At 40.4% G+C, this 17366-nt stretch overlaps 1 protein-coding gene across 2 annotated transcripts in view; it reads left to right on the top strand.

Moving 5' to 3' along the window:
- The first annotated feature begins 9693 nt into the window (after positions 1-9693).
- LOC310996074 (neprilysin-like) overlaps positions 9694-17366 on the top strand; it is a 33977-nt gene continuing 26304 nt past the window's right edge. The window contains exons 1-4 of one of the 2 annotated variants that reach the window (XM_083985363.1): positions 9694-10148; positions 13394-13570; positions 14919-14954; positions 16985-17146. In XM_083985363.1, coding sequence (XP_083841489.1) covers positions 10106-10148; positions 13394-13570; positions 14919-14954; positions 16985-17146 — 418 coding nt within the window. In that variant the 5' untranslated portion in view covers positions 9694-10105. Of the gene's footprint in view, positions 10149-12547; positions 12688-13393; positions 13571-14918; positions 14955-16984; positions 17147-17366 lie in introns of those variants that run through there. The other variant, XM_083985364.1, reaches the window with a different exon arrangement.

The raw sequence follows: 17366 nt of genomic DNA, 5'->3' as shown, positions 1-17366 counted from the left end.
GACTTTTAGCAGCAATGAGTGGAGGAATATCCAACCTGTAATGAAACAGTACCCATTAGTGGAAAAAAGCCATTCTCTGCCTACCCGATTCAACAAATATTCAAGGTTAGCCCTAACAGGTAACTCTGCACAAATAGGACCAACAAACCTTGAAGTTTCTCAGAGTTTCTCAGAGATTTATTTTAGAGCCGCGTTAGGCTGATTTGCATTTGCAAAAGCTTTGCATCATCATTGAGTTGGAATAAGTGTCATGGGGCTGATAGAAATGAAACTATTAAAAATGTGGAAGACGTCAACATGTCACTAGGGAGCTATGGACCCTAAGTAACCCTAACCCACTGAAGTGATAAAGGAGGAAAACCTGATTAAACTATAAATATCTCCAAACAGGGCAAAAGGGGTCACTGGATGTTTGAAAATGATGAAGATGAATGTTGAAGACCTCGGTCCAGGTAAGTACATATATGTTTATACACACACCAGTCATGAATTACAGTAATATGTCCCCTTGTGCTTTCCAGCAAACTACCAGGGATTATTTTGTTTCTGTCCTCTGGTTATTTAAGCAGTGTGCTCAAGAAAAAAGGGCTGGGGACCATTGCCTTTTCAGGGTATTTTCACATTTTTTTCTACATGTGTCTGTATTAAAACAATAGTCAGACTCATATGCACACAAGCACAGTTTTTCTGCCTGTAACTATTCTTCTTTTTCAATATCAATGAGGAAATCCCTTATGCTGGAGGAGAAAATCCCTAATCCTTGTTTTGTGTAAAAACACATAGGAAAGAAATGATTAATCTAATAAAGTAGAGTCCCTCCTCTCATTCCCCGTTGATGTATACTGGACAGTGTTTCTGTACTGCACTGCAGTGGAGAGACAGTAAGATACAGAATTAATTTTGTACTAAAAGCACTGAAACTCTGGAGGATACTGAATGGATAAGTCAGACTGCTGACACCTCATACGCTGAGTCCTGCAGAGTTGCGAGTACCTGTATTTTTTCTACTATGACACCTCATATGAACCAGCTTTGCACTGAATGAGGACTGTTAATTATACTGTAACCACATGAGGAAGGAATCTCTGGCCAGTAGAAATGATTACAGCAAGCAGGTCACACCGTTTTTCTGATTTGTCCACCAGGTGGGCCTGTTGCACTGTGGGAAAACTGGCCTGTGTGACGAACCCCACAGTATGTGGCCAGAATCAAACAACCCATTATGGAGGAAGCAGGTGTGCAAAACATTGCCTAAAGCCAGTATAAGCTGAACAAAACCAGAGCAACACAGCAATATATCTGGCTTGTCCACCATGTTTCTTCTACAGGTCTTTAACCATTCCGGTATAACGTATACGTACATGGTGTTGATTTGCAAGTCCTGACTGCAGAGGATCCTGTGTGCCTTGAGTTGGGTCACTGTTACAGTCCTTCAGAGACAGAACTCATCAAGGCATCTGCCTGTGAAGAAATGTGACAAATTAGTTCTCTGTTTTTTTCTGACTATCTCACTCCCAGATCTCCAAACGTCCATACCAACAACCTGCTCCACACTAATCAGCATAATGAATTCCTCCAGCATGCCCGCCTTAATGGAATCAATTACTTGTAGCAAAAGAAGGAGAAAACAACTAGCCTGGAGTAATTTACCTGCATGGTTAAAGAGAGAACATAAGGGAAACATTTGTCTTGAGTATTTATGCAAAGAAATTGGTGATGAAAATCTACCATTTGTTTTCTTCGTTACTAGAGTGAAAGACAGCGTTAAGTGACAGACGAGAGAGGAGATAAAAGGAGAGCATAATAAGTAGGTGATGTGACAAAACCATCTGTTTCCATGTGTGTGTGTGTGCGTGTGTGTGCGCGCGCAAGTGCTGAGCCTTGTTTCCCTTCCCCGCCCATGTGCATGATGTGTGTATATTTCTACATTAATGAGCGGACTGGAGATTTTCATTAAGGGCCCATTAGTACCACTCTTTCCCTCAGGGCCCCATCTCACTATTGCATTCTCATTCATTCCTCTGATGCAATAACCATAGATAAGCAGACAGAGAGTGGCAGCACACATGGCTCACTGTCACAAGAATTCAGTAAACTGCAATATATCTGGAGCCACTCTTAGAGAAGAGAGGCTTTTTTAAATGCAACCAACAAATGGGGTTTTCAGAAAAAGCCATCAGCTTGAAATGAGGCAGAAAGGCAAAGTGGTGAGACATAAATTATGAAATATGATTGTTCATTAAATAAACATTTGTGCATTTAGTGCTTTAATTTAGGAGCTAAATGTCTGAATTATCCAAAAACAAACAGATCATATGGGACCGAGGCCTGGTCCAAAGCTTTTCTTGACTGACAGCCGTGCACTTGTTTGGCTATCATCCACACTCTGACAAGCCTGGCTGGGCAAACTTTTAAAAACCTCTCAACCAAGCATGCTATCAAACTAGAGCGCTCTTCAAAACACTGTGGAAGCGCAGCAACTCCCCGACAAGTCAACTGGCAGCAGATTTTATCTTGGGAAGTATGTTTTCAATCTTGGTCTTTCCAATCCAGTGTGCATCTCAGACAGAGTTGAGCGGTTTGAAATACTTGGCTGGTGTAAAGAAAAAAATTTCTTTCTTTTGAACATCACTAAAAATAACACGTCTGTTTCACCACAGGGGGTTACAGCTAAGTCGATGTTGCTGTGCTTTCATTACAGAACATTAGAGGGCAGTGGCTTTACATAAAGCACCAAAGTGGCTTCCAGATCCACCAGAGCCCTTTGAAATACATCGGAGAGGTAGATGACACTCAGTAGTCCATATTAACAAGTCTGTCTGTCTGTCTCTCTGTCTGCTGTGTGTTTCACCTGCATGCTGCTTTCACCTCATTTGCTGTATATTTTACACCACCCATATGCTCACTTACTGCAGAAACTTTTAGAAACTTGGGAAGTAGACAGTTGTTTTCCTCCAGTGTGTTGAGAGTGAGTGAGAGAGAAAAGGAAAGATGTAGTCTACAATCTGTCTGTGTTTGCGCTGACTGTTCAAAGTCAAGTGGAATAAAACACTTCCTGTCTGTGAATTTTCGGGACAGAGGGGCAAGGGACAGGCGAGAGGAGGAGGAAACGGAGAGTGTTAACCCAAACAGAAATGTAGGAATATCAGCAGTGGTTGGCACATTGTGTTGGCATGTCAAAGTCAAATATTGCATGAAACTGAGTGATATCAGCTGAGAGAAAACAGAACCTCGCACAAAGGAGACCACACGTTGTTCACGGGGATGTTTGTCTCTATGAACAGCAGATTGTCACACAGAATGGACTGAAATACCACAGCACTAAATGACTGGTTTACTGTGAACAAAAAAAACAAAACAAAACAAAAACACCAAACGCAGTCTTGAGGATCGGTCTAGACATGCCTTACATTTTGATCAGCGGATGCTTTCAGTCAAATCCATCTTCAGTATCAGGATTAGCCTGAATCCCATCATTGCCTCTGCATTGTTATGTGCCCACAGTATGCTGTGCCCAGATTCCTGCTGAAACATGCAGTGTGATGATGACAGAACAAACATAAAAGGTACAAAAGGACAAAATCTGTGTTGGAATCAGTTCATTGCTACCACGTAGTGAAGTAAAATAAAAACTTTTTTTCAGTTGCTGTATGCACATTCCTTTACCATAATCTTTTCTACAATCAGTTATAATTAAAACAACAAGAGGTTTAGCATAACCCATGGTTACTGTGCTAGTATATCTAAACCAGCATATTGCTTGTCCCATTTCCATGTAATAGAAAGTGAAAAAGAGGCATCTTCTACAGAAATCACTGTACATGGCTACAGTGAATTGGAAAAACACTGGGGGTAATTCATAATGAAAGAGTGAGGATGTAACAATGGTCTGTTCACCACATCTTTATGTACAGTAACTAAAAGCAGCTCTGCCACCACTTTCTAATAAGACAACCTTTTTTAAGAGTTTATAATTTGTCATTTAAGTTTAAAGCATTAACAAAAAATTAAGGAAAAACTGTGAATAATTAGCCTTCACACTTTGGGTTTCGAACAATAATGTTGTTTCTCCTGATCTGTTTGGTAATAATTCTATTACAAACCTAATTAAATAATTATTAAGTTGTTTAAGTAATGAATTATTGTCTACGTACTCAACTCTTTTGCAAACTAAAAGTTGATCTCATCTGTGGCTTTTGAATTATCTAAATGGGATTACAAGGTTATTAATAAACCATCATATGAACTCATTTGTAACAATGTAAAACCATTGATAAAAGGTGACTTATTAGAAACAGGTACTTCTTCCTTTGTACGTTTATTTGAGCAATGTTTAGCATAAGCAAATTTGCTTTTAATTATGACAATGAAACACGTAGTTCTTCTGTCATCAGCTCCTTGTGGGGCATGGACACTGCAAGAAAAGTCACTCGCATACATTAACCGACCTCTGTCAGGTCATTTGTGTACAGAGACAAATGGTATGGTAGTGGGACATGGTGTAACAGTTTATCAGTCTTTCAGAGCCTGACACTGAAGTGCCAGAGGGTAAGGGAACACACTGAGGAGAAGGCATGCTAAGTGGCTATGACAGACGAGAGCTATCAGTGAGCATTCTTCTGGGTCTAGTACCAGTTCAGAACTGCATACACGTGGACAGGGCCGTTGTATAGGGGAGAAAGGTGATGACAATTCTAGGGGCCCAGCGCCCAGTAGGGCCCCACAGAAAACCCCAGTAGTCTAATCTTTGTATGACTGATTTATTCTGCACAAGACCCTGACTAATACTCATAGTAATGATGCATTAGCATCAAAACAAAGTAGGCTTAATAAAAAATGATAATACATACGTAGTCTAAGAAAAAAAAGTGGAAATGTCAGGGGCCCACTTTAGTATTCTTTCAGGGGGCCCAGAATTTCTAGCAACGGCCCTGCACATGGATGAACACAACAACATGCACAGAGTAGTAAGAGAATAATAATAGAATAAACACACAAACTAAGAGTAATTTGTGAAATAATGCATATTTATTTGATTAAACTGTCTCATGGGAAACAATTAAGAGGAGGAAGGGTATTCAGGACCTCTCAGGCTTCACCACAAATATGACAAGGCAATAGATTTGAAAGGAGATATACTGTATGTAGAGCTGAGACGGGCAAATTCTTCACAGCAGAGCGGCCTTGTCCCGTTGTACAGGACGGACCAGGACAAATTATCACAGTAAGTCTGACTTCAAAGGGTTATTATCAGCAATCAACTTGACCTGCTTGACCTCCAGCTGTCAGCACATGAGAGTCTTTGGAGAGACAGGATTGTGTGTATAAGTATGCGCGTGTCTGTGGATGTGTGTGAGAAAGTGTGAAATAGAGTGAACAAGGACACACAGTCATTGATGAGAAGCACTCGACCGCCTGATATCATCCAGCAGCAATTTCAGAATTCCAGTTTTGGAAACCCTCAAACCCTAACCCTCAATGTGTCGATGAGAAAGGATGTGAGAAAGTTGTCTGATAAAACAGTTACACTTGTAGAGAGGCTGGAGTTTTCTAAATTGGTAATAAAAAGACCAAGTCCACGAGAAAGTCTACTTCTCATTTTATGAAATAAAGTTACAGCCACTAATTGTAATCATTTCTTATTTTAAAATGATTGTTTTGGGATGTGATTTCTTTTTTTTTTAGAAAATGGTAAAAATCCATATAGTAGAGGCTAAAGAACAACCTTCTTAACACAGGCACATGCACTGCTGTGTTTTTTTTTTTTTTACAATTTTTGGTACTACCACTGGGAGCCACTCAGCGTCTATAAAGTTGCATTAATAAGGTTTCTGGCCCTTGGGGGGCAGCAGGACAACACAGAGATATTATCACTTCAAAAAGTTGTGAGGCCGCACTCAGTCCGACACTAGCTCTGCATGTACATAGGATTGTGTCTCTGCTTTGGAGACACAAGACATGAAAACTTTATGGTGAACGAATAAATACATTTATACAGTATATATAATATTGTCTGGCATCTGAATAAAGTCAGCCTGCACTGGTTGAGGGAGAGGATTAAAGGGTGAGGTAGTGGAGAGGAATGGATGAATTCAAGAGAATGAACAAGTGTGTGATACAGCACAATGAGCAGGACAAGGTCATAGCACCGCCAACCATTTTTTGTGTTGAGTGTTTCTCAAAATTTCATCGCCAGAATGTTTTTCAAAGCAGAATTACAGTTAATTAAAGTGCATGAGTTTATCTGATCTTCGTGGTAAGCTCTAGGAAAAGTCTATCTGTGTCACTTTTCATTCCTTTACACGCCACCAGATTCCCACAGATACCAGCTCACTATGGCAAATCGAGTACAGGCAAGTGAAGAGGATGGTAAGTGATAACTCAGCTTGTGCATTTGAAATAAAGTTGGAAACCCTTTCGAAGTGTCATGGCAGAAATTGCACAAATTCTGAATTTCAAAATAAATAGTACAGATGTGTCACTACGTCTGTGTAGAAATGTCTTCATGTTACAAGAACAGGCAGGTAAACAGCTGCTCTTCCCCCTCACTTCTCACGTGGATAAGAAAAGCTGATCCCACCGTGGTAAACCCAGGAGTACAATGATTAAAGCTTGTTGTTGTTTAGGGTAATGGTGGTTATAGTTGTGTGAATTTCAGTGGAAAGACTGCAAATGAAAACAATATTCTACCAACTGACTGATGTGCAAGTTTGTGTGTATATTTATACAAAGACAACATTTAATCACACTCCCCATGTGTGCACTTACCTTGTTCTATCACACATCGCATTTCATACTAAGTGACAGAAATTGCTGAAGTGACTGCAAAGAGCGGGACAGCCAGTACCATGTTTTTGTGAAACAGGGGAAACATTGGACATTTTTCTTGGCACATTCAAAACAACATTTCCCACCATCCAATTCCTCATAGATAACAAAAAAAACAAAAAAAACAACAACTAAGCAGCCTGTCTGTCTGCCATCCTGGAAATATTGGGCAAGTTGGCACTTCCTCCTTTTGTGTGTCTTTTTTTACAGTAAGTCATTTGTTTGTTCGTCCTCATCTCACTGACTCATGACCGGCAACAAACCTTACCCTGAAAGGCTCTCTATCTGGGTGACAGCATTGAGGCTTATTGATATGTGTGTAGAATAAGTAACTCCTTGTCTGTGTGCGTGCTATACTGTGTGTGAATGTGTGTATTAATGTGCACTGACAGCAGACTTTGAGCCGAACTGGACAGCCCGTCTGTTGCGGGTAGGAGAGTTACTCCCCTGACAATTGTCTGGGGGAGGTGCTGATAGAACAACTCATCAGAGTGACCTTGAACCAAGCTAAAGAATTTCAGTATCTCACCTCTTCTGAACAAACACATCTTACAAGAACACATCAGCTGAATTAACCATCTGATGAGAGGAAATAAAGCAGCTTGGAACTGCAACGCACAGGTTTATACAGTGATTCGGTGTGATTCACAAGCATATGTGGACCAAATGCAGAACTGTTTATTAGTCATGGCGTCTGCTTCCGTGGAACACATTATTCACGTCAGCTGATGTTAATTGAGAGCTACGCCGCAACGGTGTCACTCAACAATCTGATAATGAATCATTTCTAACATTAAGGTGGAAATGTTTTGTATAAGACCTAAATTCCACACTGATGCAATACGCATGCTGTTACTTGATGCATGTGTTGTAAGTGTGCGCAGGCGTTTGGCAGCTTTTCATTAAGAAATACAACAAAACCTCAAGAGTAATACGGAGTGCATGTGTGTCTGTTTATCTGTGCCTGTGTTTGCACACGGACTCCAATTTTTTTTTACAGCAAAAGAGTGTGTAATACGTGTGTCACCCCGGGCGCAGCGCAATTAAAATCCAATACTCTCCAGGAGTCCATAACATGCTGGGTTTACTGACAACAAACAGAGCTCAAATGACCAACAGAGAAGGGGCGAAAGGTTTTATTTGAAGAGCACGGTAACAAAATGATGGAAAATTTGATCACAGAGGTTGCACTGCAAGCAAATGTGAACATCTTTTAGCTGCACTGATGGGCAGCTGCAGAGAAAAAATGCTGCCAGTTCCACTTCACAGATAGTCAGAAGATACACGCACAGATGGAAATTTCTCAAAGAGGACTCGTGCTGTTTCGTTATCAGAGGCAATCAAACACAGACGGTATGATGGGGTGACACTAAATTTATCTTTGAAGTTTAGAGCACATAATTGACAATGGTGCAGTAATGAGAGCATAGGCAAAAAAGGAACCACGGTTTCCTAATCATCGTATACGACTAAATGTATGATATAAGCATAAATGATATACCTCAGATTAAAAAAAAATACTGCATGACCATGATCAGTCACCGGAAACGATGACAGTAGGTTCTCGTATCCCCTTGTTTCCACTGAAATGGGGTCACTTTCTTTTTTCTCTGCAGTGATGTTCTCTGTTTTGCTTTCTTCGCGCTTTGATGCTAATTTTCACTTTTAGACCCCAACGTACTCATGTGTTTGCAGAGTTAACGACGCTTACAGAGGTGACCCTGTGGTGAACTTTGGTGTTTAATAACATGAAAGGGAGAAGACAAAAGGCCACATGCAGCCAATCACATCATGTATCACACATCACACGTGGGCTACATTGTGAGATATTTCACAATAATTCTCATCACACAGGCCAATGAACATCTAGTGGAATATTCCAAATCATTGTAATGATGCTGGTGGTGAGTGCCTTAATCTTAATGTATAGAAATGTGATGGGTAAGATTAAGAGAACTTTGATTGTTTCGATCAAGCTTTTACACATGTGGCGCCGTTAGCCGTTGCTGTCAAAACAGTGGCTGAGGTGCGTTTCCTGTGTGAGCACACTTATATGCAGCATCAAAGAAAACCCAGTAAGCATGAACTCTGTGATTTGCAGGTCAAAAGAAATCTGGAGCTGTAGTTTGAAGCTGAGCTAAATTTGAATGCTTGCTGATGTCTTGGTAAAGATATAAGCACCTTTTCAAGTAGGCTAGATTTCAGAGCGAAGCAAGCCACGGCAATACACTGAAATACAAGCGATGAAAGAAAAGTTATTTGTGATACAGATGCCACTTTCAAAAAGGCTGTGCCATTTGTAAAGAGTAACATAAATTGCACAAACAAGCTAATATTATGGGTAACCTGGTGTAACCTCGCCAACCCTCTGACAGTGAAATGGAGATTTATGGACACAGTGAGCTGCCTTATTGCCTTTAGTTATTTACATCTATCCATATGACAATTCATTGCAAAAGGTCTGATTTCCTTCCGCTGTGTTGGTGTGACAATATGTGATCTTACTCTCTCACACAGGGGTTTAGTTTTGAGTGATATAATTCCAAGAATCAATAAGATGAACTATTTTATTAGCATTTAAGGACAGAAAATGCAATTCAGGCAATTGGGCAAAACATTTTACTGGAAAACTGTTGATTCAGTCACCACAGTGCACTTTGTGATGGGGATATAATTAGGATTTTGCTGTAGGCTATACTCTTGGTTGAAAGCCATAGAAAATCCGATGATTAAATAGGCTACACTGAAATATGCTACATCACTTCATCACACTGTTCACCTGAACCTGCGCCCTGCAGCTATTTGGGCGCCTGTGACAAGCAAGTGCCGCTGACAGGGTCACTTCTAAACGCCGCCCTGACGGAGGAGGTAACGACTTGGTGCACGAGGAACTTCAGAAGGCTACTTCAATGACTCACTATATGTCATAGGCTGTATAAATATGGGGTATCTCCCCCCTGTGGATCACACACTTGACCGATTGCGCGGCGCAAGAGTCTGATGGATCATTTGAATTCAGCGATCCTCTCTGGGTAGATGTGGTACAGTACAGTGGGTAGTTGTAGTGAAGGGTCTGTGCGTGTGCGTGTGTGCGAGTGTTTGTGTGTGAATGTGCACTCCTAGAATAGAAAGCCAAAGGAAGAAGGAGAGGAAGAGAGGCGGGATCGGTGTGTGCCTTGTAGAAATCCAGGGTGAAGCAAATAGATCTTCTGTAACTGATCGATCAGCAGTTCGCGCTCCCTTTGTGGATTTGATGGATATTTGATCAGTGGATGTGATGCCCATATATATCATCGACCGAAAATTTCCCGACACATCTGGTAAGTCGCTCACGCACCCCGAGCGCCTCTTATAACGCGGTGCCATCTGCGTGCGTCTCACCCCGTGCATATGTGTGTGTAGATGTGTGTGTGTGTGTGCGTGCGGCGCGCGTGTTATTTTTGAGTGCGCGTGTACGCGCGTGCCGGCTGGGTGACACGGGGCAGCGTGCACCAGTTGATCATGCCACCCCTCCTTGGAGTTCCCGACGTGCAACAGGAGACGAGGAGCTGGCACGCATTTAGCTGCTACTTGCTCGGTTGCGAATCACCGCACCGTGTGCCGCAGGTGGACATTTGAGTCACTGGAGTTTTAAAACCAAGATGCATTTGGACCAGAAAACACTTTCATCTCCTGTCATCATATTTCTACAGAGTGATGCACTATATTTAAGTTGCATTGGCACCGGTGATGTTTAACATTTTGGTGTTATATTCCTTTAAAAGTTATTTTTCCTTTTACACTAATATCAGAGAGAAAAAACATTAGGGAAGCAATTTAGGAGGTGGGCTTCATTTCGGCAGGATCAGAGCACCCTTGGGCATCTGTAGTCTCCTCTCTCAAAAATGGTTTTAAAGTGATTTTAGTCTTCAGTGTGCAGCCATGGGCCCAGTGCTGAAAATGATATCCCAGAGAAGGTGTTATTTTAAGTTAAAGTAGGCCACATTCCTGTACTTATTCAAACTCAATTAGGTACATGACATGTTCATGGCTCACATGGATGTTAAAGAAGTGACTGCAAGTCTCATGTTGATTTGTGCGTGTGTATGTGTGTGTGTGTAGTGTGCAGAGGCATGGGTGTTTTCAGGTGTCACTGTGAATGATGGGTTTAATTTCGAAGGGGGTTGTGAGGTCTCACAAGACATGTGGACTGTTTATGATTTAGATATATCACAACATGAGCGCAAGGAGCAGGGCGAAGGAGAAAGAGAGGGTTTTTGACTTTTGGTGCTCCTTTCATAAACCATTATCTTAAAAATGCAGACACTCTAGCACACATACTTTCCACAGCGAGCTCGGAAAAAAAAAAAACATCAGAGCCACATTAAAAAGAAAGAAAAAAAGAAAAGAAAAGTGACTGCATCCTTCAATTATGGAACGAACATCTGAAAAAGAAACCTGCAGCTCACCTTACAAATAACTCGTGCCAGGCCTTCCTGTCTCACAGAGCAAACATCCCCAAAAACATTAGGCTCATTCTACCCTAACAGGTTCTCTAATCGACCCAGAGGTGATGTTAATGAGTGGTAATTGTGTTTGTACAATCCCAGTTTCATTCTGAGTCGAGTAAAGAAACAACACCAAGCATGAGTGATGCATAAGAAGGACATACAGTAGCTAAGTCATACCTAACATGCCTCAGCTCACTGAGGGAGAGAGTAAGTCATTTAAATGTGATTTAGGACCTCTCGGTGTCCCGCTCTGTTTTTACAGCTTTCCTCCCCCTCCCTCACTTTGTCACTCGTTTCTGCACATTCCTCCACTCTGTCTCCATGTCCCCTTTCCTTTTAAATAAATTTTGCAGGCGTTCCATTTCTTGGCATACTCCGTGTCAGGATTAGAGCGAATGAATGTAATATACAGCCTCTCCGACGCTGACATGCACACATGGTTTTATTAGAGCCGTGGGACTTGCTGTCACTGTGATGAGTTTGCCTGCAGACAAAAAAATTGTAAAGTTGACGCAAAGTTTGTGCCCCCGCCTATAGCAAGACAGAGCTCGACAGGAAGTTCTAGTTACTGTAACATACACCATCAACTTGTGTCATTACACTGCCTCATTGCCTGTTTTATGCCTTCAATCACTCATCCTCCCATATCTTTAGCTGCCTTTATAACTTCACATCCGGTCATCATTCTCCTGTAGTAAATCTTATGGGCTATAGTGAAGTCAGGCATGGTTTAGTGCTGCTGTGAGTTGCAGATGAAAGCTGACTGTAGGGGAGCTGTGGCTGGTGTGCACAATAAAGGCCAATTACCAGGCTGGAGAATGACTTTAGTTTACATTGTGCTATTGTTTTGTCATAAAGGGAAATGACAGGGGATGTGGCATTCTGCAGGACTGTGCGTGGTTGATGTGCGATACCTGGGGATGTGTGTGTGCAGCAGGTGTCCGTGGCTGTCTGCTCGTTCAAAAGAAGCTAAGGGACTTTGTCCTTTGGTCATGCGGTGCTCTCATCTCAGCCTGACAGAGAGAGACCCACCCATCGACACATGCGCGTCATGACACCAGCTTGTAGAAGTGTGGGACAGAGTTGCAGTGGATAAAAGTGTGTGTGTGTGTGTTAATGTGCAGTGACTGCACACGAGTGTGTGTGTGTGTGCATGTGTGACGTCGGTAAGGGATTAAGGATTAATTGCCTTCAGAGATAGACTTAACTGCATGTTACATGAACTTTGTAAAGTTCTGACTTGGCCCCAGAGAGGGAAACAACAGTGTTTAGTGAAGAGCAGAGGAAAGGTCTCTCTTATTTTCTGTTCTTCAGAAGTGTGTTACTTGTTTTTTTGTTCTTTTTGTCTGGAGTGTGCTGCCACTAGAGGGTAAGAACTTCCATTGTTCTCACCTTTTGCTCCAAGACAAAACATGTTTGCCTTTTTTTCCCCTCATTTGTTTTCTTATCTCTGCCATATGTCTTTCATTTCCCTTTCACTCTTCACTTTTTCTTCCCTCTGCAATTTCCTAAGATTTCTGCCAACCTAACACAATGTTTGTTTTATTAACGTCAGAATTACAGTCTTTTCTTCAAAAATCACGTTTTGCTAAAATGCCCCAAAACATTACATTTGAGAAGTGAGCAGCAGACGGTCTTTGGCAAGATTAATTGATTATCAGGACTGGATACTGACACAGTGAGAATTTATGTGTTCAAGATATATTGTATGTGTGGGCGAAAGTCACACGTCACATGTGCAAATTCTTTAGATTCTTTTGTTCATGTTTTTTTTATTTCTTTTCAGTTGTTCTGGGCTGCAGCAAATTATTATTTTCAATATCAATCACTCTGTCTGTACAAGTAAAAATGCCCACAGTTGAAAGTCACTTTTTCAGATCACTTGTTTTGTTCAACCAACAAATTATTCACTTTATCATACAGAAATACAAAAAAAACAAACTAATATCGAATAATCTGAAAACAACATGTTTTCTTGGTTTGTTTGACAATAACAATGCCATTTCTTTTTTTATCAGTTCCTGTCTGTCCACCAGTTGCTACAGCTCTTCTTCTTGTTCTCCTACTCTCCTCAGGTGAGTTGACACAGCCGGTAGCAGAAGGAGGAGACCTGAGAATGACAGAGACCAACCCCCCCAAGTCGGCCAAGAAGCCCCGCTGGACCTCCCTGGAGATTGGCCTCATTACTATTGTCTCCTTGCTCTTCATTGTCATCGTTGCCCTCATCATCCTGTTTGCCACACAGAAGACCGGTGAGTGCTATAAGGGCTGATACTGAATGAGAAGTATCTGAAATCTGCCATGGCAAGGGCATCTGACATTTTTAAAAAAAAATCTTCATCAGACTCATGTTGATGAAAGGTTCAGTTAAAAAATAGTTAATTCAAAACAAGTATGTCATGTAACATAAAGAAAAAAAAAAGAAACTTTCTGTGAGCCACTCAGTGCTTCCTTTAAACATGCATGTGCAGTGCCCATCACTTTCAGCTGAGTTCATTGGTAATGGTGAACACGAAGCTGCACGCTGAGCAGGTGAATGGAAAACTCGTTTTTAAAGCACAGTGCAAAAGTACAACCACTCAGCCAGAAAGAAGAATGCACTGTGCAAAGTTTCTTTTCATTTTCCTTTTGTGTTCTCAGAGATTTTTACACAACACCCTTAGACAGCTCAAAACTTAGTACTACCTCGCATTTCAGCCTTATGTGTAAATTACGGGGCACTACGCAACAGTTATTTTGCTGTAAATGTGATAAATTCATGCTATGAGATTGATAGATCATCTAACACTGGCACAGTGAAATTAAACTCCTCCATTTCCTCGCCATGGGAAACCTGTTGAACCTGCCTCAGATCAATGTCACAGTTAAGTATTACATGAGTTTTCTAATGATTCATGCCCTCACTGTTGCTTTGCTGGCTTTTTCTACCTTGATATCAAACTTACACTTGTACTTACAGATGACAAGTGCCCTGTGTTATGTAATATGATCAGTTTTATTAATGACTAGTACAGTTATTAAATATCACTAGATTAACACTGATAATAACCTAAACTTTAGACCTATAGATTAATTATTGACAATGAACAGGTGTTAACATCAGCAGGTGAAGAACAAAAAATCAGTCCAGGTTTGAGATACATAAAAGAGTTTGTGTTGGCATAAACAGCACACGTGTTTGTTGAGCTATTTTTGTCTTTTGCAGTCTTGTGATTGATGAATGTGTAAACTACCATGTCAGGGAAATGGGGGAGTGTAATGACTTTGTCGTGCTTGTACTGTACTTGTGAATGCACTGACCTGTAGATCCATATGTAATATATTAAGCATGAAGTGCATTTAAGGTTCTATGGCAGTTTTCTGGTGCATCAGTACACGTCAGATTGGGTTTGATTAACTGTTTAGCCTCTAAATGATTCCAGACAGAGTGAAAGCAACTCTTCTAAAGTAGTTTGGGCTGCAATGTGTGAGAAGGAGGACAAAGAGATGAAAAGAAATGAAAGGAAAAGCAGAAGAGGAGGGCGAGAACATCATTTGATATGATGAGTGATGACTCTGCAGATCCCACTGAGTAATAATTTGTTTTGCATTTTCCTGCAGATGAAATATGCACTACAGCTGATTGCACACAGTCAGGTAAGCATGTTCGTTTATATGTTTGTTTGTGTGTCCTTTTTCAGTCCTTTTCAGACTGCCTCAGAAGCGCAGGGATTTCCCACATACGTGGTGAAGACAGTCACTTCAGCTGTGAATGTTTCCTTTTAGTCAAAACAGGGTTCGTTCAAACAGAAACCATCCTGACCAGCAGGCTTGTGTTTGCAAATTATTGTCCCTAAATCACCTTTGAATAAATGTTCAAGAGAAGTTGAGAAACTGGCAATGGGTATAAGCATGTATATACTGTACTACTTATGCAAATCCATTAGGATACAGTGCATGTGTCACAAGCTGAAGTAATTTCAACATGGAGCTTTTATAACTTAAATGTAAATGCTCCTTGACCACATGACTGCAGTTTAAGGAGCTGAGATCCAAACTCTATTTTTGGATAGTTCTTGACTACGAAACTGACACAGACCAGTGGCCTAACATATCTTAATTAACTTTTTATGCAAATAGTCCCCTGCCCCCCTTCTCTTCAGCCTCTTAGAGATTTTATTACTTAGTTTTTCATCACAGTAAAGATCATTTATAGGATAAGAGTTTATGTTCCATTAAAAAAAAACAAAAAAACCTTGACATAATAAACCAAAGATTTATAAATGTGCCTCTCCTTCACCACGTTTCCGGTGCATTTTTTGGGAACCAATGTCCCATTTCAGTCAGATTTGACAGACAGCCTTGTCACAAGACGTCTCTCAGCTGCCTCATGTAATTTGTTTGCAACCCAAAAAAAGTGAACAGTTTTCCATTACTGGTGTTGGGCTGAACACAAATACAGCTATTATTCTGCTCTACTTTTGCAAATGACCGCATATTAAGGCCTCTTTTTTCACAGATCTACGTGAGATATTTTAATGTACTGTTAATTGAAGGGGGCTATTTTTAGATACGGCACATGAGAGGTTTTTTTTTTTTAGATATGTATTTATGATACAAGATGTGATTTCTTTCTGCTTTAAGAGCTAGAATCATTTAGGGCAGCATGCACATCTTAAAGTGGTCTGTCAACTGTTCGTCCATGTTGTTCAGCAACAAAATTAGCCCTGAATATTTTATATACTTTCTTGCTACTAGTCAGATGAGATGATGAACTTCCTAGATATCTGTCCTTGTGTATTGATGATTCAGTTTAACATGCACTATGTATGTAATCTATCCGCTATGTAAAATGGATAGTGGATTTGCATGGTTATGTGCTGGAAATGTCAAAACGATGAAAAGACTACACTTGGCAAGAAATAATCCAGCACATAACCTGACATAATACCACATGTCAGTTTTACCCTTTGGTTTTTGTACAAACTAGATAGTTATTGATATAAAAAGTGAATTTAATGTGCTTTAGAGGTGCTGGGAGGTGGATTTTGTTATCTTTGGACCTGTCTACAGTCTTTAATCCAAGCCAAGTTAAACGGCTGCTGGCTGTATGTCTTATATTCAAATGCATGTGCAAGTTCTTTATTCTTCTTGTCTTAGTCTTGGCAAGGAAGCCAAGTTTGACATTTCCCCAAAATGTCAACATATTAAATGGTGAAATGGTAGATATTGCTGAGCTCCTTAAACACTTGTTAAACGGGCTGTTTAGTTGTTCATAGGCCTGGTTGGACAATAATTCTCATGCATAATGTCACATAAGACATTTGGTAAAATTTCACAGAATCAGTAGTTACAGAATTATACTTAAATACTTGTAAAATATGGATAAAATGATAAATAATTAATATTTCCATTAGTCTTATTCTAGGATCACCTGTCTATTAATCAATGAATTACCATCTGCATGATTTTCTTTCTTTTCTTTTTTCTTACCATTCTCCTAATATTTAGGATCAAATTACACAGGCCTAAATGGCCTAATACCAGCTGTTTTTACTCTTAGAAATGGAATTATAGCATTTGTTGTTACACTTTCTTTTGTACATCATATCCTGTAGTATATTGTAGTTTCTTTAGTTAAGGCATTTCTCCATGTTTTAGAGCTTGTTTCCTCTCTTTCTGTGCAGCGTCCCGTCTCATTGAAAACATGGATGCTACCATGGACCCTTGTGACAATTTCTACCAGTATGCTTGTGGAGGCTGGCTCAAGAAGAACATCATCCCAGAGACAAGCTCTAGATACAGCACCTTTGACATCTTACGAGATGAACTGGAGGTCATTCTAAAAGGTCAGACCTACACACACACACACACACACACACTCACACTCACACACTAAGAAACAAAGATCCACATACAGAGGTACCATGACACGGACAGTCAGGATGACAGATGTTTGTTTTTTTTTTTTTTTTTTTTGGAAAGACATAGTCTCTGTTTTCAATAGACTTTTATTACTGCATTTAGTCTGATTAAGTGTTGTAAAGCACGCCAGAACAAAAAGCCTTT

This window comes from Trachurus trachurus, assembly GCF_905171665.1.
Source record: "Trachurus trachurus genome assembly, chromosome: 13".
Lineage (NCBI taxonomy): Eukaryota > Metazoa > Chordata > Actinopteri > Carangiformes > Carangidae > Trachurus > Trachurus trachurus.
Note: the sequence above shows the minus strand (reverse complement) of the source record. Positions and strands in the feature narration are given on the sequence as shown.